Source organism: Cuculus canorus, chromosome 2, assembly GCF_017976375.1.
Source record: "Cuculus canorus isolate bCucCan1 chromosome 2, bCucCan1.pri, whole genome shotgun sequence".
Classification (NCBI taxonomy): domain Eukaryota; kingdom Metazoa; phylum Chordata; class Aves; order Cuculiformes; family Cuculidae; genus Cuculus; species Cuculus canorus.
This window is the reverse complement of record NC_071402.1, coordinates 142795519-142821104: the sequence shown is the minus strand read 5'-3', so window position 1 is coordinate 142821104 and position 25586 is coordinate 142795519. Positions and strand designations below refer to the sequence as shown.

At 38.0% G+C, this 25586-nt stretch overlaps 1 protein-coding gene across 7 annotated transcripts in view; it reads right to left on the bottom strand.

Moving 5' to 3' along the window:
• MYO3A (myosin IIIA) overlaps positions 1-25586 on the bottom strand; it is a 119654-nt gene that overhangs the window by 38315 nt on the left and 55753 nt on the right. For 5 of the 7 annotated variants that reach the window (XR_008448783.1, XR_008448784.1, XM_054060104.1 and 2 more), the window contains exons 9-19: positions 25373-25528; positions 15902-16001; positions 13533-13649; positions 12704-12808; positions 12536-12619; positions 11586-11788; positions 9167-9265; positions 8959-9073; positions 5478-5604; positions 3911-4121; positions 3139-3286 (exon numbers count right to left, since the gene is read on the bottom strand). Coding sequence is in view for 4 of the 7 variants with exons in the window: in XM_054060104.1 (XP_053916079.1) it covers positions 3139-3286; positions 3911-4121; positions 5478-5604; positions 8959-9073; positions 9167-9265; positions 11586-11788; positions 12536-12619; positions 12704-12808; positions 13533-13649; positions 15902-16001; positions 25373-25528 (1465 nt within the window). In the remaining 3 variants the exon portion in view is untranslated. Of the gene's footprint in view, positions 1-3138; positions 3287-3910; positions 4122-5477; positions 5605-8958; positions 9074-9166; positions 12385-12535; positions 12620-12703; positions 12809-13532; positions 13650-15901; positions 16002-25372; positions 25529-25586 lie in introns of those variants that run through there. The other 2 variants (XR_008448785.1, XM_054060106.1) reach the window with 2 other exon arrangements.

The following is a 25586-nucleotide window of genomic DNA, read 5'->3' as shown; positions in this document are numbered from 1 at the left end:
TATTAACAACACAAACCCTTATATGTGAAGTCAGACAGACACATCAGTGAAGGGCAGGGGTCATCCTTGGCTTTCATATAAGTGATACTTTGTATCATTAACAACAACAATGATCTGCTATACTTTGCACCTCAGCCATATGATTTTCTACTTTTCCATGTGCAGAAAACTTGGCAAATATATTTTGTATTTTCCTACAAACAGCTTCCTCTTATCTGTCTGCAGGGAAGGCCTGTATTTACAATTAAAGTGCATTACTGGTGCTAACACAAGAGAGTCCTTACAGAGAACAGAAAAGATTCTGAAGCCACCTGCTTTCTCCAAGACCGTTCTTGTGATGTAAAGCTGCAACAACCACATTATAGTTAAGTGATAAGTGATGTCTTATAACGATTATGAATCATACTGCAAATCATCCGGTCCCATTGGGTTGTAATGCAGAATAACAAATTTGTCATTTCCTGGCTCTGGGAGTGGGTGGATTTACACCAACACCTGCGTGAACTTAATACATACGGCTCATTCTGCACTGTAGTAATATCTTCAGAGACTGCTACAAGATAATATAATGAAGTTTGATATAATCTTGTGTAGTAGTGTCATGTAAATTAAACATCTTTGTCAGTATTATAGGCAGGATGTGGACACTTGTAGTGAGAATATTAGGAGTGGTATAAATGAAATGCATGTATAAGCACCAGAAGAAAGAATCTTAGAGGAATAGCCTGTGTTTTGAATGAAGAACATTTGTTCACAGCAATAAAATTAAGAAAAGTGTTGTTTACACCAAGACCAGAAGGCCTTCACTTGCATAAAAACACAGCACAGACAGGTAGCAAGTGGAAAACACTATAAATCTGACAACAGAATGACTGCAAGATTACTGCACATCACATTTACCTTTCCTTTTCCTATGAGCTCGTCAAGGAAACAGACCGTAGGCATTAAGAGGTACATACTCCAAAACAGCAAAACCAGATACTGACCTTACCTAATAATTAAAGAGGCTGAAATAAGTAAGGTTCTGAGGCAAAGAACTGCCCTGTAACAACTCCTGATGGCTAAAGGGTGTAAGAGATCTGTTCAAAAACTCTTTCGGCAAGAAGAACCCAAGAGACATGATGAAGACTTTTTAGCTGGCGTCCCTTATTCTCTGTGTTATTCACAAATCAACCTGGCCAGACCACTTGAACACACATTTTTATGCTTTCCAAGCAGGTGCGAGTCAATGAAATCTATCAGAGAATGTGTGGGAGTGGGTAAAATCAACATACGTAGAGATTCTGTAATTAAAGATCACTTTCCCATTTCATAAGGTCTGTAATTGTATACTAATTTCCTTTAAGGAGAAATGAGTAAACTGTATGTTGTCAAAATCAGAAGCTAATTTTCCCCCTCATCTCAGTAGTAAAATAACCACCCTGGCCTCTCCGCAGTGGTGTGTGTGCAGGAAAACAAATCTTTCCTACTGAATGGTGACACGACAAACTCTGCATTAATGCAGGACTGGCCAGAATGCCCTCCTTAGGGATATCTAGAAATGAGTAAAGGCAGATCACACTGAACAGGACCCAAGTCTCCTTAAAAAAAATAAAGGACATATTAAGATAATATTCAGGCATACAGGGATAGAGTTAGGTCCATCAACAGCAAACACGCAACTAGGAGAAATGTAGGCTGGCTGCTGAATGAGCATGGATGACAGAAAAGGCTGAGATACTTGATGCCTTCTTTTCCTTGCCCTTGACTGAAAATCCCAGGTCCCTGAGATGACAGTGAAAGCCTGGAGCAAGGCAGACTTACTCTCAGTGGCGGAGAATCAAGTTAGGGAACTTTTGAGCAAAGTGAAAAGATGCAAATCCATGGAACCTGGTCAGTACCTGGATTTGACTGCATTAAGTAACAGCCCTTCAGTCTGCGCTACTTCTATCTTCCAGCTATTAAACAGCAGTTGCCAAGTGCTCTTTTTGTGTGAATTTATGCACTTTGGGAAGAAGACACCTAAATAATTACAGTAGGCTAACTTCTCTCTGACTTTTAGATGGTATTAAAGACAAGGAAACAGTTGTGACCGAGAATCTCTCACATTAATTTACAAAAACAAATTCAAGGTCTACACTGCAAGACAGCATTGCCTGAGATAACTGGAAACAGGATAAAACATTGACCCTTATATAAAACAAATCCATTTTACATACATATATATATATATATATATATACACACACACACCCCCCCCCCTGGATTGACACATGCATGTACATATTGCACACTTGTATCTGTCTCATCCTTAAAACAAGCAGTAATTAAAACTGACAAAATATAATTTTTCTACTAATAATTAAAATTAGTATTCAGGAGGATTTTTGTCCAATAATTTCAATAAAACAGAGAAAGTATTATTTCACCTAAAACTGAAATTTTGACTGTCCTGCTCACACCCAATTCTGAAATATTTTTATTTTCAGCAAGATTAATATTGTTTCCCAGACATGCTATTTCTTTAAACAACAACATTGAATAATTAATTAAAGGTGGTTAATTTAATTCTCATGGAATTATTTACAAAGTTGAGATGATATTTTTGAGGTTTTTCACTCTCTTCTATTTCAGAAGCTTTTATAATTAAAATTCTATTACTTTTTTTGTTTATTTATTTATTTATTTATTATTCAGATAAAATCCATCAGCATTTAGCTTCAATGATCTGGTTCCTGAATAAGATCAAAATAATTGCAAGATTTTCAATTTTTAATAATTGAATTTCAGTGTTCGTTAAGCTTATTAGTAAGCTATTACGAACACTGCACTTTAAAAATTGTTAACACTCAATTTTTTTTACTGTAGTATCGTACCTTACATCACCCATTATTCCTCAAGAAAACAACATTCTATTTGCATCAAACTGATTATCACTGTGTTATGTTGCTTAGATACTGTAAATTTAAGTTTAATGCATTTTATGCAGGCATTTTACTTGCAAATAGCAAGCACTGCTTCACATAATACATATTCAGAAAACATTTGTCATAACCGGCAATTTACAACTTATTATGGAGAAAGAAGAATGTAGTTTCTTGAAACAAGGTTTTATACTTCCATCATCATTAAAGTTTTATGAAATTATTCCACACATACCTGTTCCCAGGCAAAGACATGTTGATTGAAGTAGAACTGAATTTGCTCATTGGCAATGTTGATACAGAGTTGTTCAAAAGAATTTTTTTTGAAATTTTCAAAGCCAAAGATATCAAGAATTCCAATGTTCAAACCATCATCGTTTCCACTGCAAAGATTAAATAAACTTTCTATTGTCGTATATTTATTTTACAGTGACTAGGTTGATTAGTATTTTACAAAAGGAAATAATGAGCCAAATCTATGTGCCAGTTAAACTGGATAATTTTTGCTAAACCAAATATGTCTTAAATTAACAAAAAAATTGTGTTTGAAATACAATAAATGCGCATCAATTCAAAGACGACTGCATTTGCAGATACGCTGAATCACATAATGACCAAGTCAATTGTTCAGCATGTTACACTCGTAACAACAGCAACAGAAGCAACAGCATCAGTGCAAATAAGAGCAGAATTTGACCTATGTAATCAACAGATGAATGTCAAAAGTTGACCTTGAAAAAGTATTCCTTTATAGTAGTTTGTATGTAATTTATAAGCTGTTAAATAAGCAAAGGTTAAAAAGGAAAACACCAGACAGGTGTGCTATCTGGATACATTGTATTTTCACCACATACTATGAATAGAATAAAGCCTTCTGTTTTGAACATGGTGGTGTCATAAACAAAAAGGTAGTACAGAAAAAGTAGACGACAACAGTAAACGCTCTAGTGTAGGTTGATATTATTCTCACAGAAAATCTCCCTCCGTTCTGGAAAAGCTTCTTTTACCTTAATTGCTTGTCAGGTTTTAATAAGGTGTTGATGCGATTCACTATCCAGCTAAAGAGGCGTCCGTACAGAGCTTTAGCCATGGCATCTCTGACATCAGTGGCTTTTTCCACAGTGTTGGGACGAATAATTGTTTCTCCTCGAGTCACTACACAGTGAGAGGTGAGGGCCTCCTGCAGTTCATCTGCCTGAATACACAGCAAGGATGCACCTAGGAAGGAAGGTAACAGAGCTCAGAGTTAGATTATGGAAGGAAAAATACATATTTTTTGCAATCAAAGCTGCAAGTGCAATCTATTATGAACAAAGGCCAAATCAAAGTATCATAGTATCATAGTATAGTTAGGGTTGGAGGAGACCTTAAAGATCACCTAGTTCCAACCCCTCTACCATGGGCAGGGACATCCCACTAGATCAGGCTGCCCAAGTCCCCATCCAACCTGGCCATCCAACACCTCCAGGGATGGGGCAGCCACAACTTCCCTGGGCAACATGTTCCAGTGTCTCACCACTCTCAAGGTGAAGAAATTCTTCCTAATGTCCAGTCTAAATCTGCCCTTCTCCATTTTATACCCATTCGCCCAGTCCTATCCCCACAAGCCTTTACGAATAGCCCCTCTCCAGCTTTCCTGTAGGCCCCCTTGAGGTACTGGAAGGTCTTGAACTATGACTAATGAGGGTGTTCACACCAAACAACTGTTAGTATCTAATTTAGTCACCAGCCTTCCACAGCAGTCAATGACTAAGTGATTCAAAGCAGAGGCCTTTAGGTTCTGAACTGCTTTATCAAGGAGGCTATTTCTCCAAATCGCCTATGGAGAACGCGAAGGAATCTAGGTGACTATGTCAGGAGTATGTAAGTTGTGAGGTATGAATATCCCTCTCAGTTATAATCCATCCACGTAAGCCACTGCTGTCCTCCTTTTGTTCCAAAAAGAGAGTGCTTCTTTCCCAATCCCATAGTATTTTTCTATCTATTGCAAGAAAAACATGTAAGGAGATAGCATGAAAACTTCATTATCTTACCACCTGCAATTACTGAGAAAGACTAGCAACTTTCTTGAGAATCTTTGCCCCCTCCCCTCCTCTGCATCCTGGCAGCCTAAAATGTAAAGTATCCCTTCTAAAGAATTAGTGAGCCATATTTCAGCACTTATGAGAAACAAGTAATGTTTTCATATTCAGCAGGCACTTATGAGAAACAAGTAATGAGTATTGGAGAAAGAAACTGGGAGAAACCCCACTATTTGAGGTCTTAAGGAGGTTCTCCATCAACCGTTCAAATAACAGTGGAAAAATTCCAAAGATTTTCTTTTCAGACATCTGCAATATTAGTCATGTTACCTGAATGCCAGTGAACTGATTAGTCAAATAAGGTGCATAGCATGGAAAATTTTTCTTTTTGCATTCGAATTTGGGTGGGCTTGGAATTAATCTATCTTCAGCATTTACTTATTCTAGCAAAATTTCCATGTGAATACAGTTTTCATTGATAACTCCCTTGCAAAATAAATTTGCTATCTAAACACTAAAGGAAAACAATCTTAAATCAAGAAAAAACACTCACAATTCTCAAGGGCTACTGGATTGGAAATGTTGCTCTTGTCAATCATATGTTCAGATACCACTGCAGAAAATTCTATGTTACCCACATTTAAAATGGCAGCCAGGACACTATAAACACTTCCAAGTTCCTGAAAAGAATATTAAAAGAGATGCAATACTTAATAGCCAGATAGATTTGTCAGTTTGGTTTGTTCGATGGGCATGTGCAAATGTTGCTCTTAAGCCTGGAACCATCACTGTCTCTCTCTTGTCTGCCACATGCCCATGACTTTTAGGAACACTTTTCTTAGCACAGTCTTTCAAGCATTAGACACCTAGAGAGGGCGAGACAAACTGTAGCTCAGTCTCTCTTCTACATTTGTCTACAGGACAGGACTGACATGGAGTAGGGGAAGCACAAAATAGTGGTGAGCATAATCCTCTTACACAGAAAGAATTCAGAGGTTACTTTATACCCAGCCTTCACTGTGTCTGCAGGCATAACTGTGTCTAAAAATGTAATACCTAGATCAACAAAAATATAAAAAAATTCTACATCTATGTTTCTGGGAACATAGAAACAAAGGTACTTTGAATAATAGGTCTGCAACATCTCCTAAGAACATAATCAGAAAAAGTTACTCTGGGAAAAGAATGAGACCTCAAATATCTGATTTGGAAAAGCACTTTACCCTTTGAAATGCCACTTAGGAACTGTGTACTCACTAAAACACTTTGGTATGGACTTTACATAAACATATGTAAATTTCAGATTATTTACTAGGTTCTGAAGAAGTATTCTGCCTTGAAAAAGGGCTAACACTAGTCTTGACAGAGAAAGGATATATACAGTAAATGATTTTAAGTACTTATATATGACAAAATATTTTTTTCAGTTAATGAAACAATGCTTTCATTGCAGGTTTGACTTCAGATTTGAACTGTGAATCTTCTTCTGAACTGTGAATGTTTGTCAGTATGCTCGATGATCTCTGAGTGTTTTGCACTCAGAAATACTGAGGTGTTCCTGTAAAGCAGGTTTTAAGCTAAGAATCTGAGATAAAATATATCAAGGCAAGCAATAACAGTATTTAATGTTGTATAAGTTTTATAGTAGTTTTATAAGAACCAGTTTTGTAAATTTGATTGGTATTTTCTAATAACAGACTTTTCATAACTGCACAGCATTTTATCTCTACTATTCAATAGTTTGCTCGTACCATGTCAGGCATCATTTAGTCAAACTCCTTAATTACTCTAGAATACCTGATCTTGTTTTCAACACTTTCAGAAGTTAATCTAGCAGTTAATAAATTAATTATTCCAGTGACAGCCAGACAAACTAGGTAAATTCAAGCTAAAAAATTATGCTCAGGATAACTGGTGCACAGTTTACCCAAGTTTTAAGCAATTATTTTCATTATAAGCTTAAGGACATGGATGAAATGCAATGAAATGGATAGCTTCATTTCTGCCATAGTGTTGTACAGTATGTATACAGCTGACTTTTTTGTGCCCTTTTACAGTATGTTTGAAATCTGGCTAGATCTATTTCATACAGCATGGTTACTATTCACCTCAGGCAGTTCCTTCCTATTCATTTTGCCATGAAGTCTGAAATGAGACAGTGTTGTTTTAAGACAGGGAGTACTGACAGTAATTACTATTAAAGCCTGCCTGTCAGTTACAAACAAATTTAAAAGAAAGAAAGCCCTCTTTAGGTCTCAGTTTTAATTGGAGTGGAGAAGCTATTATGTGCAAGGTTTTCTGGTAACAAAACATGGAACAAGCTTATATAGAATCTCCTCTGTGCACTGGGATGTCAAAGCTTAAGGCTGCATTACTAAAACGTGAACTTGGGAAAGGAACCCATTGTCTTAGCACTGTTTATTTCTCACTGAAAATAAATTGTCTCTGCATGTGTCTTTTATATCAGAATGTCAGCCAGGGAAGAAGACTTCTCTGTTTGTTCACTTGTGCAAACACAGCCTCAGACAGGCTAATTCGTCCTGTGGAGAATGTAAGACAGACCAATGCGGATGGGGCTTACATGTAACCACAGTTAGATTGCCTATGGCACTGAACCTCCCTCTGAAACTGTGGGGATTCTACAGGTAGACAATTCTTTACAGATTCAGCTCACAGTGGCTTGCTGAGTTAATCAAGTGAAGATCCATGCTAGAACTGCACAATGCGTCCAGTGACCTAGTTCTAACTGGGATCTTCAATATATAAGGAAGGTCTTCTCTTTTGGATAATCAGGATTATTGTTTCCATCCATCAAAGTGAACAAAAGAACTGGGAACAAAAGCAGACTTGCTGGTTTTCATGGTATAAATCAGGACTTATCAAGGTCTCTGGTGCTGAGACAAAACTGCTATCAGTGCTGAAAAGTGCACATCCTTCCATGCTGCATCTGGAAAGGTCAAAGTACATGTGTGAAAAGCTGTGTGACATTACAGGTGTGATAATACTAACTGCAGTTGTGAATAAGCATGTAGAGGAGAAAGAGACTGTGAACTCTATTGCTATTGTGGCTAAATGGAAAATGACTATGGTGGAACAGAATAGGTGAATAAATCTGTTCTGCTAGCTATTCAAAAATTTACAGGGAAGCGACAAATATTCAACTGAAGTGAGTAGTTCACTTCACTAGTAGTTTCACTGTAGTGAAAAGCCCCTTATATCATGCAGTTTTGTCAAAGAAATTAAAACATACACCCATTCTGCAGCATTAGTGCAATATTTCACAGATACTCTATGGATCATGCTCCTGCTATCATTTGTGTTAAAGTCAGTGGTAAACTACAGCTGTGACGCACCACTTCTAAGAAGAACGAACTAGGCTGCAGGACAAGGTTTCTTTCCCTTGCATCCTAATTTATAAATCCAGAGGACTGTTTTTTTTTAATTGTAATTACACCAAATACAGCCTGAGGAGAGGGGTTTAATGGCCAGCAGAGCAATAATATGAGATCATAAAAAAAGAATGGGTTCAGTTAATGTTCAGTGATGAGATTCACTCCAAAGGGATGTAAAAACTTCATCTGACTTCGCCCCTGGAGTGGTGGAAATGTATTGAGTTCATCTAAACCAACTCAATGAAGTTTTAGAACTCTCAGCATGAACTTCATCTTAGAACAGAGATGAGGCTTATATTCATAGGCCTAAAATTATAGGCTAATAAATAGTTACAACATAATTTTCTATGCATTTAATTTGCAAAAACCTTTTTCCCCAAGTACTCAGCTGTGCAATATTCACTGATTTCAAACTCTTGTTGACCAATATAATTTTATTAGTTTATCAATGCCCTGAAACCTTAAAAATTTACATGTGGTAATATAACAGTAAATTGACCATGCAGTATCCTAAACCATAAAAACACTGCTGCTGAAGGAAGAAAATAGCAAGAGAGATTATTTGAATGCTTATATAAGTTTTTTTCTGATTAAGGTACCCATTAAAGTTCACCAAACAAAAAGAGGGTTACCAGCACTCACCTCCAGTGTAAAACCTATGACTTTGAAGCACTGTTCAATTAATTCAAACTGAGACTTATAAAAGCTATTGTTCATGAAATCTTGCACTATTCTGAAATGATCGTTTTGCAGATATCTGAAAGAGTTGACAGATACGGAGTTAGAATATAAATGAGGTGAGAATTCAACAAACCTATTAATCAATTTATGTAAAAATAAACTGCATTACCTGGGAGGTCTGTATTCTGGCAGTTTATAATGTGCCAGTTTTTTCTTTTCTGCCAGACCAGCATAAATATAATAAAAAATATGGAAATTTTTCTCTCCTCTGAAACAATAGAAACAACAAAATGATTTAGTGTTACACTTACTGATGACATATGCGGTATTATTAAATGTTATTTTAATAACAGACAAGGCTCATGCAATCTGACTGAGGACTCTGAAAGAAGCTTTATTATACAAACTCTTGTGAACTGAACACCCTTTCTGTACCACTGTGTGTTTTTTCTGAAGCTGCCAGGATAGCTGCTTGGTGCTATAAGCAGCTAAATGCTTTGCCTTTGATGCAATTGGTCAGTGCTGTTTGAGATCTTGCACAGTGCTCACTCACCTGCATTAAACGGGCTGCTTAACATCCAGATTCTAAAAATATCTTCTGACCATGGGTGAGCTGTACACTCCTGATTCACTTAACCCAGTATGTTTTCTGTGTCCTCTAGTCCACAACCAAGAAAGCATATAAGCAGACATTCAGCAAAGGGCCTTACGCCTTGCCATGCTTTGCCTAAATTTATGTGCTCAAACCTGGGACAGAAGGCTTATTTATACATCCAAGTGTCCTGTGCACCTTATGAGGAAGAACTGGATGTTTAGGTGGAAATTTCATACTGGACCCCGAGATGGTCATGTCAATCACTATGAAATGACAAAAAGGAATTGTGTTCAAATCCCTGGCTTCTGCATGAGCTGAGCACCATTTCAACCTTCAAATGTTTCAGGAGCACCATTTCAACCTTCTGTGAAATGGGATCAAAGCCCAGTGCACTCCTCTCTGCACAGGGGTGCCTAGATCAGAGTTCAGTGCCATCTTAATTTGCCTATGTTACTATGGACAGTCAGTAGTAGAAAACAAGATCATTTCAAGGAGCAGGAGCAGATCCCTATATCTTCCCCCTCAGTGTCTTAACCACTAGGTGGTATACCCACGCTTTGCATGCCCACTAAAACCTCTCCATGTCCCGATGGATTGAGTATTCTCTTGAAAGGTAAGGAAACCTGTACGTTCAGTATCTTTTGGCTTGAAGTGGGTTCGGAACTTGGGTATCCCATTCTCTGGGTAGTCAGTCACTGGTTTTCTTCAAAAAGTCATTCCTGGCTCTCTGAGTTTGGGAGTCATGTTCTACCAGAAGAGCAGAACAGACTGTCCTTGTAATGCAGGTACCTGACTGCCAGTTCTCTGACCTGGCATGGCTGTATGGACCAGCCACAAAAAGATCTCAGTGAAGTGGCACACTTGAAACAAGGAGCTTCAGCCACCCTTGGAAGTTCATGCCTCAAAATTTAACCTCCAGTGGCTCTCACGATAAACAGTTTGGTGGCATTTTCTTGTGAATGCAGACACCTAAATGCTTATCTAAATAGCATTTGAGGCATGTAAATGGTTTGCTGACTTTCTGTTTCAGTATGTGTCTAAACAGAAATACAAACTGACAACCGCAAAACAAACTCATGAAAAGTTATGAGAAAAAAATTTGAATTTTAAGGAAAAAACTGATTTTACTCTGAAAAAGTGGTTTCTGTGCTTATGTTCAACTGAGGAAATAATCAACATTTCATAAAATTGCCTCTAGCTTTAATTGCTTATTGAAACTTTCCAAGGAATACTTAGATGTTCTTCATGTCACAAATCTACAGCAGGCAACAAGGTTGTGCAGAACTACAAAAAGCACAAAAAACTTGTAAGATATCAGCAAGGGGAAAAACGTAAGTCAGTGACAACATTCCTTGTCTCAAACTCTGTTTTCCTATTGTTATTATGGTAGAAATAGAGTTGCCAAAATATTTTCAATCTGGATGTGCTATATAGTAGGATAGAAGATACTTGTCAATAATTAATTGGAAATGTAATTTAATTTTCCTGACATTTAATATTATGAGCTACACATATGACAGAGATGGATCTGTTTTGCATTTGATTCATAACTCTTTATAACCAAATCCGACTAGATGCACCTGAACGGAAACCAAGCACTTTGAAAAGAAACAAAGAAAGCTGCAATAGTAAAGGAAATGTAGAGGGATTAAATCCAAGCAATATACTTAACACAAAACTTCTACTTCAAACTTCCACAAAGAAATTTATAACTGAACTATTTGGGATTTTTTAATTCTCTGTACGTTCTGACATACTTTATGTATCACATGTGCATTTTAATGAGATTTGTTTAAATTACCCAGGAGGCAATGGGAAAAAAAAACCCAGTAGTTTTCAGCTAGCTTACAGATTTATAAACTATTCATATATAATTTATAAGAAAAGATCACAGTACCTTATTCATCTTCATGTTTTGATCCAAGTTATTTTCCTGCATTGTAGGCCTCCTCTGTAACCCGCAAATAAGGTCAAATATATTTTTTATACTTACACTGCCTGATGGACAACTCTGGATTTTTCAAGGAGATACTCTGAAATCTGAGCTCCTACTACAGTGCCACCACAAGTGAATTTCATTTCCAAATATTTTCCAAATCTGCTCGAGTTATCATTGATGATAGTTCCTGCATTCCCAAATGCTTCTACAAGGTTATTCACCTGGAGGATCTTCTCCTGTAAAGTCCTGTTATTAGCCTAGATATGAAAAAGATATTGCTTAAAATTATCAGTAATCATTCAAATACATTCATTCTTCGGTGTTTCTTTCCTCTTCTAGTTGTTATTGTGAAGTGTGACATTATCAGGGCAGCCATTCCCATGTGAATCATAGAGAAAGAAAAGCATGTATATCTCATGAAACCTGTCAGAATATCACAATCTGCAGAACTAATGGCTGGCTGGAAGAGAAAACACACAAAATAATAACACCACTAGAATCAATCAATTTCTTTGGTCCAGAACTCTTGAGATGGCTAGGCTGCTTTTTGGATCCTTGTTAGCATCTGCTTAGTGCTGTGCTGCACCACACCAGCAGATCAATTTCCCTGCATCTCACCTGGGACATGCAAAACCGGCATTTTATTTAGAGGATTATGGTGGTCATTTCCAGAATGACCATGTCCTGCTGACAGCAATCTAGTTGCAGAAGGAGGTGAAAAGCTAGAAGAGGATTCCATGTAGTACAGTTTGGGTGATTTGAAGACATTCAGTTAAACAAGGGATAGACTAAGTCACAGCCCTCACTGCGGTGGGTACTTCCTTCAGAATACCGAAAATATTTTTAAGTGAACCTAGTTCAGGGGAAAGGAAAAGTTACATAGATAAGCATAAAGTTCCAGACAGACCTTACGGTCTTGCTTCCCTCCCAGTGTCCTGCCATAGGTTCAGTCAATTAGGCCTAAGGCAGTGAAGTCTTACAGTGGAATCCCCTTTGAAACATACCTTGCCCAGAACAGTGAGCTGCTGAACCAGAAGATGGGCACTTTGTGTCTTGCCAGCTCCACTTTCTCCAGAAATAACAATGCACTGCAGAGAACAAGAGCATGACTCTGAGCTCATTACACGTCTCTCAGCCTAGCAAAGGATATAATTAAGACACCTCATCTTTACCTGATCTGAGTTGTATGTCACCATGGACTGATAACCTATGTCAGCAACAGCAAAAATATGAGGAGGGTTGGCAGTCCGTTTGGCTCCAATATACAGTTTAGAATGCTAAGTGTAAGAAAAATGAAAACATTATCAGTGACCATTGACAACTTTTTTAGCTATCAGAATTCAGTTTATTTTAAGATTAGCATACAGCATGCTGAGGTTACCAGCAGGGATATTTTCTGAGTAAGCTGTTGCTGTACTCACTATACTGCGAATCTATTTGGTTTTGGTACCATAAGAACTGCGAAAAAACTGAAGGACAATTTTGTGTGATGTCACCCCTGGCTATGCTATGAAACTCAAATAAGAAAATTTAGTGTTGCCAGACATAGAACACTGAATTAAAATTTCATTTTTTTTGCCTTTCACAGACTCTAGGATTCCTGCATGATATTAATGTAAAAAGCTATGACCTTGCTATACCTGACAGTAACTGATAATTAATAATAGCAAAAATCCTATTTTCATCCATTGATTAAACGGAGTAACTTGCCAATACATTGCTATCTGCACTTCAAACATGACATAGAAATGATCTACACCATAGACATCAAGATATCAGAGATTAAATTTTTTGGAGTTTCTCATTTCTGTGCTGAAATTCAGTACAAGATAAGGATGTGTGTCAACATCCACTTGAAGGGATAATTGTATTGGTAATTCTGTTTATCAGAGTGAACTTACGTAAATGTCAAAAATGGTCTTACTTTATACCTGACATGAATATTTATATTTTAATGGAGATCAGTGCTAGCTGAAAAAGACCAAACCTAGATTTTCACACCTGTGAAGAATAAATGTCTATGTTCCGAAATGGATTGACAGCGATGAGAATGTCCCCAACATAGGTGTAAATCTGATCCTTGGCATAACTCTTTTGCAACTGCTCTGTTACTGTATTCTGATGGAGAAAAAATAGAAACATTGAGTCACGGGGGAAAAAATAATACTGGGAAAATGTATAAAATATTTATAGGGTTACCATGAGTGAGGAAGAGAGAGAGGAAAGGTATTAATGTTTAGGAATACAACTGATCTTGATCAAAAGTGAGTAATACTTTCAAGCACACAAGCATTCATAATTTCCTGTGTCTAAACTCACTTTGAACAACTTACAATTACAGATCCCCAAGTGGCTGTAGAAAAATGAGTTAATAAGTATCACCGTAATGCAATTAATCAAAGGTTTCCATGAGACAGTCCTATCTTAATTTCTAACACTACACCTTCATGTAACTCATCAAGGAAGAGCCATATGCTTGAATTCATAACTGCCATTACAGCTGCTCTAACATTATTCTGGACGCAGATGTCCATCTGGTTGCATCCAATTGATAAACAATCGGGCATCTTTCTATATTAACAACCAGTCTCTGCTGTGATTGTTCATTGCTGCTGCAGAGCCAGTTCTCCCTGAACCAAGAAAAAAGAAGGGCTCATTAGTGGCATACCCAACTTCTTGGCATCATTTCCCCCTGCATACTTAGCTTGGTATGAAAGTGCCTGGTTACGTTTCCAGTCAAAATAGCACATATTGCTGGATGAAGACGTTCAAACCAGCCTTGAGACTATTCTGAGGTACATGCGAAAATATTTAGGCCCTATTCTCACTGGAACAGAACAACTAGCAGCAGAGGACTACAGAAGGAATTGCTTTCCCTCCACATCCATCTGTTCACAGTATTCAGCTAAAGAGGTTACACTTCCTTCACAAGAAAACATTAGGAGAAACCCTCTGTTTTCCATTGCCTTGATAAGCTCTTTCCTTTCTGGTTTTGAACTCTACCTTGCCTTTGGCCTTAATCAGAGTCACATTAACAGAATTTTTAGAGGAACTTATGCACTTTTTGAAATTATTTATTGCACTGGTAGAAGGTCTTCTGTTCTGCCCTTCTGATGGAGCTATCTAAAATGGAAGAAAAAATTGAATAGAAGAAAGCAAGCAGTTCTGAGAAGCTGCCATTCATATTTGAAAGAGGTTTAAAACTGGATTTGATTTAGTAAAATATAACATAGTCAAATGATGCCTTTGGGTGGAGGCTTCCTAAGGACTTCCCTGAGAATGCTCCACCTTTGTGGAGAAGGGGTACATTTCTGGCTCATTGGGTTTTTTGTGTGTCTTCTGTTTAGCTCATGTTGTTTATATGCCTCATGGCAAAAGACAAAAAACAGTCTTGCTAACATATGCCTATTCCCAATATTTAAAAAACATTTAAATCTGTGCTTTGGGCAGTAGATGAAGATTGGATTAGCTCAAGTAGCATTAACTAAACATTAAGCTACCATAACCAAGCTCTTGGATGATGGAAGATATTCAAAGGGCTGTTCACTTTATTTAGTTTACCAGCTAAAAAGCCACACTTAATATTCTGGACTTACAAAGATACACTACATCAAAAAATTTTTGTAGATAAGAGGAAGTGAATTATAGCCTATGCACAGTCTGGAGGAGGAAGAATGACTGTTTGTTTACAACCACTGATGGCCTCTAAGACCTGCAGATAATGTGCTGTGTCCCAATTCTTCTTTTTGGTTTTGAAGCTTAAAACATAAACACAACAGACTTCCCCTCTCCCTTATGCATGCTCCCCTGCTTCTACTGGACTAATTTTTAAACTCTGACAAACCAGTGAGATTTGTATCAGTAATTTTGTCAAAAGTTCACCAGAAGGCATGGACGGTCAGAACTTCAGCTGACATAAATTGATCTCAATGCATTTCCACACCAAAGTATGTCCACAAGAACCTGGCCTAGGAGAGAACGGTAAGCTGGTTTAAGACAACACTAGCTGTCCAAGCAACAGGGGAGAAGGTGCTTGTTCTCAGACTGATTTCAGGTTAACACATCACTGCAAATTAGGTATTTAGCTGTAATATAATCCAGCAATATAAATCTGGTTAAGCAAATGATGCTACAATACTGCTCATTCTAAGACTGCAAGTGCAGAGGAGGGCATTTAAGCTTTGAGTTGGAACCATTCCTAACACAGCAAATCTCATCTAAAATATTCGTGATAAACTGGTAAAATGCCATTCTACACTTAAACAATTGAAATGTGACAATATAGTTGAACTTGAAAATCAACAGCACACCCTTGTGTTTTAATACATGATAATCCCTCCTCAGGAACATATGAAAAAGAAGTTTCTTACCTCATCCAGTACCTCCAAAGTTGCTAAATCATCTACCTCTTCCTGGTTTGAAACTAGTGACTTACTGTAGTTCCCTTTCTTTGTATGAATACGTTCAAATCTAGAAAAGAAAGACAGGCAATTTCCTGATGTAAGGAAACACAGAGCAGATCTTACCTCTGTAAACATCTTAAAGGAAATTCAGTCAAAACATTCCAGCTTTCCATTGTTCTGAATTTAAACACATGAATGTTTGAATAACAGGACAGGATATAACTTCTTAGTGCAGCAAAACTGTACTTGACAATTAAAAAATCTATGGTTCGATCCCACAACTGATACCATAATGAACTTTTGCACTGCACAGATCCCTGCTTCATCACTCCCTTACATCAGCTGCAAGACTGGAACTATGCAGTACAGGGAAAAAAAGAACATATTTATAAAGTCTGTAACAGTCCAACTCCAGCACCCACCTACGAAAAGAAAAATTACCCAGATAAAAATTATGGATAGGACAAAGCCAGGAGTGTATGACGACATAGTATGGTAAGGACGATGCAGACAAAGTATTCAGGACGGAAACATTTCTAGATTAGTAATGACAATGTGATAAAGCATGGCTGAAATGCCACACTGTAGAACAAAGTGCCACAGAACCACTGTGGGTATGCGAAATACATCCTGACCAATACGAATTTTATTGGACTGTATGGGAAAAAAATAGTAGAAAATAAGGAAACAAAATTTCATTTCTTTTTTTAATCAGGGTTAAAATTAAATTTGTCTTAAAGTGAAATTTCTTTTCTCTTCTAGTGAAACCAAAGCAAATGTTATGCAATCTTACAGAAATTAGCAAGAAAATTCAAGACACTTGGATCATTCTCTATCAAAGAGTAAAGGCATTGCTGAACAAAGCAAAAGCAGCAGAAAATGCAAGGTTTACAATTCACATTATTATACTTGCTTTATGAGATAAGGGAAACCAGGAAAAGGGAAATTGGATAAGTAACAGCAGAGTTCACCAACTAAATCAAGTTCAGGTGTGTAATACAATACAGGCATAGAAAGACTACCAAGTAAATCTGATCTCCTGATATGACCTCACTCCCCTCAACGTACTACAGGTAGGAAGGAATCTCTCAAACACAGAACATATACCTTAGAAAACCGAGAGAGCAGAGAAATTGCGTTGTGTGAAACACACTTGCTCTTTACCTTGATCCCAGACAAGACCAGGGAAATCTTTTAATTTTGACATTTGGGTATGTGGCACGGGTAAAAGCAGACTGGCATCTATCCAAGCAAGAACTTTAACGTACAAAGGACAGGAAAAAAGAGGGCAGTTGCACCAAGATGGAACATTAGAATGAATGAGCATTGCACAGACAGGGCAAGCTAAGAGAATTCTGAACTCCCACAGCAAGGTTTATTGCAGAGTTTAGGCCGTACCTGTTCCACACAAATCACCTACTTCATGGGTGCTATTTTAGATCACACAGGCAGTGCACCGATATGGGATGCAGGTGCAGAAAGCCAAACAGGCACTCACTTGCCATCAGTTACTGATTGCCAGGACTGAAAAGAGGCTGGAAGAAATGGGCAAATGATGCCCTCCCAAACTGTGAGTGCAATCAAGATCTGAATGATGGAACTGTAGGCATGAGAGCACTTCATCTAGTGCTTCTTTAGATTTCTTGTCTCTAGCTATTGTTCTCTGAGGGTGACAGAATGGCACCCAAAAATGGAGCAGTTTCTTGCCCCCTTAGGCAGGTGCCAGCTACCACTGGCGTCTTTCCCTTGTCCATAGGGCAAAGGGAGGTGTTTGACAACAACCATAGCTGACTAATTCTGCAACCTTAATATCAAGACACAAACATGGAAGTGTCTGCATAGTTTCATGGTCTCTGTGTCAATATCGCAGCCTAGTACTCAGCGTGGAGGCTAAGTGACAAGGAAGCAAAATGAATCAACAGGATCTACATTGCCCTGATGGAAGTGAAGGACCAAGTTTTCCCAGTTTTACCTCCAGACAGTTTGCAGAGTACTCTCAAACTGCTGTTAGGACCCTGGAGCAGCACAGGAAAGCAACCAGCTTCCAAAAGTTTTCTTTCTTTCAATATTTACTACAGGCCAAAAAAGACTTCTGTAGGTACAGTTGTAAGGATAATGGTGAGGCTGAATTACATGGAGGTGAAAAGCAATGGGAAGACTACCTAGTGCAGTACAAGAGCCCTATTAATGTCATGCAACACAGAACACACAACACTATTTCAACATGAGCAGCGCAAACTGACAAAAAGAGATGCAGGAGGAGAGCATGTCTGTGTGTGTGGAACAAAGGTCACTTTTGCTGCAATAAATCTATAACTGGACTGTAATGTACCTAAATGTGTTGAAGCAGAAAATACTCAGGAACACTGGCAGGCAGTATCAAAAGGAACGGGTCTGCTGTAAAGCAATCACATCTCTCTTAGGTCTGATCTCTTCTTCCGTTTCCTTTGAAACCCATTTATACTATGAGAGCTGTCCTGGTAGTACTGTCCTTGCAATAATGCTTTGAGACAATTTTTGGTTGTGCATACCCCCGGGGTTGTAATAAAAAGGATGCAATATTAAGATTACAGCCTTGAGTGGTCTGCTGCTGCTTGATTTGCATTTACCAGCTAAGGGATATTAACGCATTCAAAGCCAGACATGCAGGCAAAACCCTACCCCTTCAATAGAAATCTGCCCTATCTATAAGCCATGTGCCTATTTATACTCCTTTTTAACAGTTTCAGTTGAAAATATAAATTTGCACAGGTGAAACAATTTCTCTTTTGTTCCTGCCTGAAGTCTTTTTGTGTCCAGAGGATGCATCTAACATCAGCATGACTTTGAGAAAGACCTATCAGTATGCACAAGAGGAAAACATACAGAAACTAGAGGACTATGTCAAGCTTTGCTATTTTTTCCATTGCTGAAGGACAAGTCAAAACAAAACATTGTCAAGTTATGCATTCCATTTCTGATGGGACAGTTACACACTAAATACATTTATTTGTTTTTTACTGTTAGTGCATATCAGTGAGAGAGTGATATTTCCTAAGATTTGTTACAATTACCATTTTTCATTTAATGTAAGAACTTAACAAGTGCCTTCCAGGAAGGGAGGGGAATGCTCCAGTCATGGAGACTTCTCTATTACTTTTTTTTCTTTTAAGGAAATGATTTCTATTTATGCCACAGAAGTTTAATGACATAAGATTGATTCTCTTGTAATCCTCTTCAGCTGACATTATGAGAACACTACTGCTTGTTAAACCATATTATATTCTCCATTCTCAAGAGCACACCAGAGCGGCAGATTTGCAGAATACAATATTTTTCTGCTTTGCTGTCAAAGGCCACAGACCCCTCAAGGGCAGTTATACTGCTTCACTTGCTAAAACTCCAGCCACTTAAAAACCCCACATCAGTGCTGTTGACATCAATGCTGAAATTTCATTATTGTCATGCACACAGACATTGTGAATGGAAATAACCATGTTTCTCTGTTCTGTTCAGAAATTATTTGTTGGAGGCATTTGATCTTACAGCCATGCTTGACAAGCAATTCAAGCAGCTAAGGGCCAGAAACATCAACCCAGTATGGATAGGAAAAGGAGTCAAGGCAGCATTGTTTCTGTGCATTCTGTGCATTCTCCATTACAACCCCCCTGCTTACCTTTCAAGTTCCAATTAAATCAAAATGAGACAACTGCAGCTTTTTCTTCTTCAAATTGTCAAAATGTATTTAGGAGATTTCTAATAGTTCTAAAAATACCATGAAAAGAGAAAAGTGTGACTCATGATGCCGTGTTGAACTCTGTCTAAACTGCTTGGAGAATCATCTACAGACTAAGAAGTGACAGGAAAAGGGCTGGCTTTAGCCTGCGTTTAAAGAAGAGGTGTAAGGTGAAGGTGGGACAGCTGTATTCCTTGCAGCAGTTACAAATAGCATTACAAGTGACAAATGGAAAAGAAGCAACACCGAGTGATCTGTGCAGGATCTGTCATTGCTGGTGATCCTGTTTCTTTTGGAGGCTGCACAGAACAATACTAATTCACACTTAGAAGAAATTTTTTTCTTCAACAGATGTACCTGGAGAAATACGCTTAAATAAAACCATAGCCTTATATCTATGCAAACTCTGTACCTGTTTCTGCACAATGCTTTGCTGACAAACCTGTGCTCCCTCTATGTTAAAATGATTGTACAGTACCTGCTGCAGTATCAGAGAGCTGCTCAAGCTTAAGCAATATTGCTGAGACCACAGTGCTGCCCAGCAGAGCTATGGGGCTTTTGGTTCAGAGGTGGCCCGTGTCCAGTTTGGCCATGTCCATGTCCTGGTCTGCATAATCTGTTTGCCAAAGTCTGCGCTAGTTTACCATGCCTTGCAAAAATGCAAATTATTAGACCTTTCTGCAGTCAAGAAGTGACTGCACAAATTTCAGGTAAAAATATATGTTTTTAAATGAACAAACAAGACACCTCTAAAAGAATTCTTCGGGATTAGTTCTTTATTGCCTTCATGAGGCAGGCCCTCACTCTACAGTCAGAACCGCACTGAGAAAACAAAGGGGAAGTTCCAAAAGTGAGCAATACCTTGTTAGGTATCCCACCTCCAGAAGAAATGAACTGCTGAGCAAGCGGACTGATGTGACAGTAAAATAGCAGTTGCAGAGCATTAATCTCAGGGAGTCCTAAGGGAAGGAGGTACTTCTTCCTCCTGTTTTGCTTCAGAAGATAAACTATTCTCCATTCAGGCATTGCTGCTGCCCATTGTATTGTACAGAAGGACACTAGAACCACATTCTTACTCTGCTATAAAGATGAGTCTTAGCTAGAAGCATGGGACTGAAGATCTGTTTACTATAATACCTGTATTGCCAGAAACTCTTTATTGCTTCTACAGAGCAGTTTGCAACATAGCCATCCTACATAGGAGTGTCCTCAATACAAGAATACATGCTCCTTGTTGGTTCAACAAAGCCCACACTGAGTTACAGGAGAGGAAGAAGTAGCCTGAAGTGCTTAAGGACTGGTCTGGAACTCCAGAGCCTTGGGATTAAGCTCCTACTTTGACACAGATTTCACCTGGAGACCTTGACTAATGCAGTACTGAATGCTGTCTGAGCTATCTTATGCTACCCCTCATACTTCCTCTGTCAAGCTAGTGTGATGACCTACTCTCCACTACAGTCTGTACTGCAGAGCTGAGCTTGAAGGATTACTATCAGCTGCTTTCAACTGGCAGGATGAGTCAGAGGGAGAAAGAGAGAATAACCAGAAAATAAGTGATGTAATTCTGGGCAATCAGGGAAAGTAATAGAAGAAAACTATGCAGTATTCCCTGCTTGTAATACTGATGAATCAATTAACAACCACCTTTTTGCATGCTGTTCATGAACTGCTATGAACCTTCCTTCCTTAAGTTTTCAAATAGTTAAATAGAGCAACTGTTTAGCACACTGTCAGTGGATTTCAATGTTATCCCTACATGGACAACACAAAAGGACAAACTCAGATAATTCAGCTCACCCAAAAGCCCTTGCTCTGCATCACTTTGCAGCAGAATGGGTCTCTTTCCCATATTTATTTAGAGGGCATATGAAGAAGAGGCTTTTAACCTGGGGACCAGAGTCAGTTGCTGAAATCTAGGTGCAGTAAATATCCCTCTCATATGCAGCTCACTCTGGAATGAGTCATAATTCTCAGGAAATACACGTTGTAGTAATCATTGCCTATTTCTGAAGAGATTATTGTAAAAGTAGTCAAGATTAAGACAGCCAAACAATTCAAGATAAAAGTCTTAGAAGCCTGACTGTCAGGTGTAAATGCGACAGTTCTGAAGGCCATTTCAAAGACAGCTATTTCTGTTGCAAAGTAAAACTCTTTACAATGCAGTTTTCCTCCCTCATTTGGCCTACCAAGAAGTGTATTTTTAGAACAATTTTTGGCTATATACTGCAGCACTCATTTCTAATAATTATTTTCACCACTAATTATAAATTTTAACAGCTATAATGAGACTTACGAGAATGTAAGTATTGTGATTGAGTGATCGGCTAACAGTGAGGGGAAACTTAAGCAGTGCCCAGACGTGAACGATCAGCCTCAAATAAGGTTATTGTTACTTCATTAGAGGACTTGTCTCATTTTCATTAAAGATTGTGCAACACAATAAATAATTGAAATGCTGCATTTAAAGAGCTAAGTGGTCCTAAGGACTGGAGTAACAGATACATGATGAAGTTTATTGTATAATACCTTGGAACCATACTACTAGGATGTAACAGAATGATTACTGCTAGTTCTAAGTTCATCAATTTGAAAGCACCGAGAGAAAAGACTTATCAAGATAATTATGAGCCATAAACCACCCTGAAAAGAGGCACATACCACCATATGAAGTCACACAATGACATAGTCTTTTCTTGCTGAAGCCATGATAAAGCAACTCCTGCAGAAGCCCTGAAAATGACCCTGCTCACCAGGAATACACAGTTCAGTGAGAACCCAAATGATAAACAACAAAGCCACAAATTAAATACACTTAGTATGCAACCTGGCCTGCTTCACCTCCTCAACATGAATTTATCTGCCACAGCTTAGCTCGTCATTCCAAAAAGCAGATTTTAGAGACATTTATTTCAGTCAAGATGCCATGGGAAAATATTAATCCCTCAAGGGACATTTTCTCATGCTCTTCCATATTCATTTTTCCAATGTGAGATCGGAACTAGGAAAGTTTAAGTTGCAAACAGAATTTTTTAGCACACCAAAGTGATGACTTGAAAGAAAAATGTATTGCAGTTGCTCTATCAAAAAGCAGAATCTAATGAAGCTCAAGGCTAGGATTCATGCTTTCTAAAGCCTTGAGTAAGGCAAGACATGCTTGTAAGCTTGAGTAAGCTTGAGTAAGACAGCCTCAGAGGCTACTGAGAAACAAGTACAATCTTCCAGCACCTTCTTAAGTCTGGAGCAGATCTATGGCATATTGCTGCTTAAAGGTCTGCCAGCATAAGCAGAGATTTCTCTATTTGCTTGGAGGTTGGTGGGCTCTGTTTCTCTTGCTAGATGTTTGGAAAGGATGCAGCACAATGATCTAAAGCTAGGTTCTTCACTAGAAGAGCAATAATGGGAAGGTTCAGAGCTCACTGCAATGCCTTAATGACTCAGTGACTCATAAATCAAATGTTAGCAAAAATCTCTGGAATGATGCTGCTAATGGGAGCGACTATAGGGTGGCTCTACTCTTTCACCAGAAAGCACATACCCTTCCAGATGAGACAGGGTACACAGGTACACAAAGATTAGATCTGAGGACCTGGCCTTCTGCAGAAACCTATGAGAATGTGACATAACCTAACACGATCTCTTCCTTCTCAACATTACCAACTGCACACTTGGCAAATAAGATGACCAGATCACAACTGGAACAAGGCAACTACCGCTGCGGAAGGCAGTCAGAGCCAAATTACACCTCAGCACAGTGGACAAAGAGGGGATTTGATATGGAGTGAACACAAGAATAACGCACATAAGAAGACCCAGTGGCCAGATATCAGCTACTAACTTTCAGACGTTTTAACTTTCTTCTTTTGAAATACAAAGTATTTAATAATAACTTGGAAGAGGAGAGGAAACACATACTGAGAAAATAACTGGATTCCTTACTTTCCACTTTAAGTTGTTACCAAATTTCTTCAGCTCATATGACGTGCCCATTTATACAACACAACACAGGTAGCACGATTCCTTCTCTTAGTGGAAGCAATGGCTCTTTAGACCCTTAAACTACCTGCATCCCAGTGACAGCAAACAAGGAAACTATGCCTTCAGATTGTGGACAAAGAGAATATGAGCTGCAGATCAGGAGGGAGCTTTACAAGGAAAGCTTTACCAGCAACTGGTGAGAATTCAGGAATTACACAGTAGGGCCCTAACACACCAATATAAAAACAGTGCCAGAACAGGATAATCAAGAAAAGAAATCCAAGGGATTTTAAGATGATACTCATCCAGATGACTTGGCCCTACACAGCCTATGCCTTGACTCTGAAGCAGATTTACATGGTACTTCTGTACAGACTTCTGTTGACACTATTTGCTTTGCGCAGATTGAAGGTCAGCAGATACATATTATTAGTATTGAAAGACTTTTTAAAAAAAGCATGAGTACTGAATTCAAAGATCTGTGCATAATCTTTTCATCATTCAACAGAAGAAAAAACAAATGCTATTCTGTAGTAATGTGCTTGACAGGTCTGGAATTCTAATTTCTTCTAAAGAGAAATGCTGTACATACTTTACTACAATTTCAGCTACTGGAAAATAATGTCTGCTTTTCTTGCTTGTACAGAGATAGCACTAGATATTAAGATGGGTATTCTTACTGTTTCTAGGAGAAGGCTAATCTTTTTATGCATTCACTTCTGTGAAACACAATCTTCCAGCAAATGTAGTCAATAAATGTGTTAAAGCTGAAGTGATTATACGTACAGTGTCTGTAAAATGTGGTTTTTACTTGCAGTCTTTCATACAGTTACACCAATTGCAGGTATGAAAAAACTTGGTTACATCAATTCAAATGAGATTTAAATAAGTATCAGCTTACTTGTTAGTATTTTAGACTGCCAAACTGAAATATGGACTCTACACACCAAGTTACTACATTAACCATGCCATTTAAATTATACTCTTAGTTAAATAAGCAATTTTTTTTTGCACAGATCCAAATAAATGATTATTTTAAGAGAGGAAATTTGATCTTCCTTTGGGAACATTTATGTAGAAATTATACTTGATCAACTGTAAAAGCATAAGTAATGTCATCGCATAGTAATCCCTTCCCTTAAGCTAATGTTCATATGAAGAGTGATCAGTTAATAAAACGCAGTCTAAACAGAAAGGAAAGAGTGCCAAAAGATCATCCTGTTCTTGTGCCATTTGACTGCTCAGTGCACATGCAAATAGGGCCACTTTCTTTATGTTTTTATTGTAGAGGAAAAGAAAGTTCATTTAGTTTCCTTTATGTTTGTATTGTACAGGAAAACAATGAGAGGATTTTGAAAAACATAAGAGGAAACGAGTTCTACAAAATGGGTAAAAATGCTTGTGATAATTGACTTATTTGACTTGCAAAACTGATTTTCAAAAATTATTTAGGTTTTGAAAGTACCGTTGTCACAAGTGTTATTAGAATTTAAATTAATATAATTTAGTGGTTTAGACTTATTTTATACATCGAAGGGGGAGGAATTTCTGAAGATTGTTTCACCCCACAAACGAATCATGATGCCTCTCTCTTTCCACTGGCTCTATAGGAAACCCCAAATATTAAGCTCTCTGCTTTCTGACCAGCTAAAGTTATGAAAGGTGAATCTTTCTCTGAGTGCTAACCATTCTGAAACAGTGAAAGTATCAAAAATGTCCCAACTGTTCTATTTTTTAGCTACTTTTACCTCGCTTTTTCAGTGATTCCCATTTGCTGGTGAACATCAATAAATTCCATGAGTTGCCTTTGTAGCACGTTTTCTTTTCCTTCAATTTGCTTAATAAAATCATGCTGCAAAAGACTAGATACTGTCGGACGTTTCTCATAATCTTTAGTCAAGCACCTGTGCTGGCAGAAAAAGCACACGATCATTGAGGAATAGGTGTTAAGTTTTGAAATAC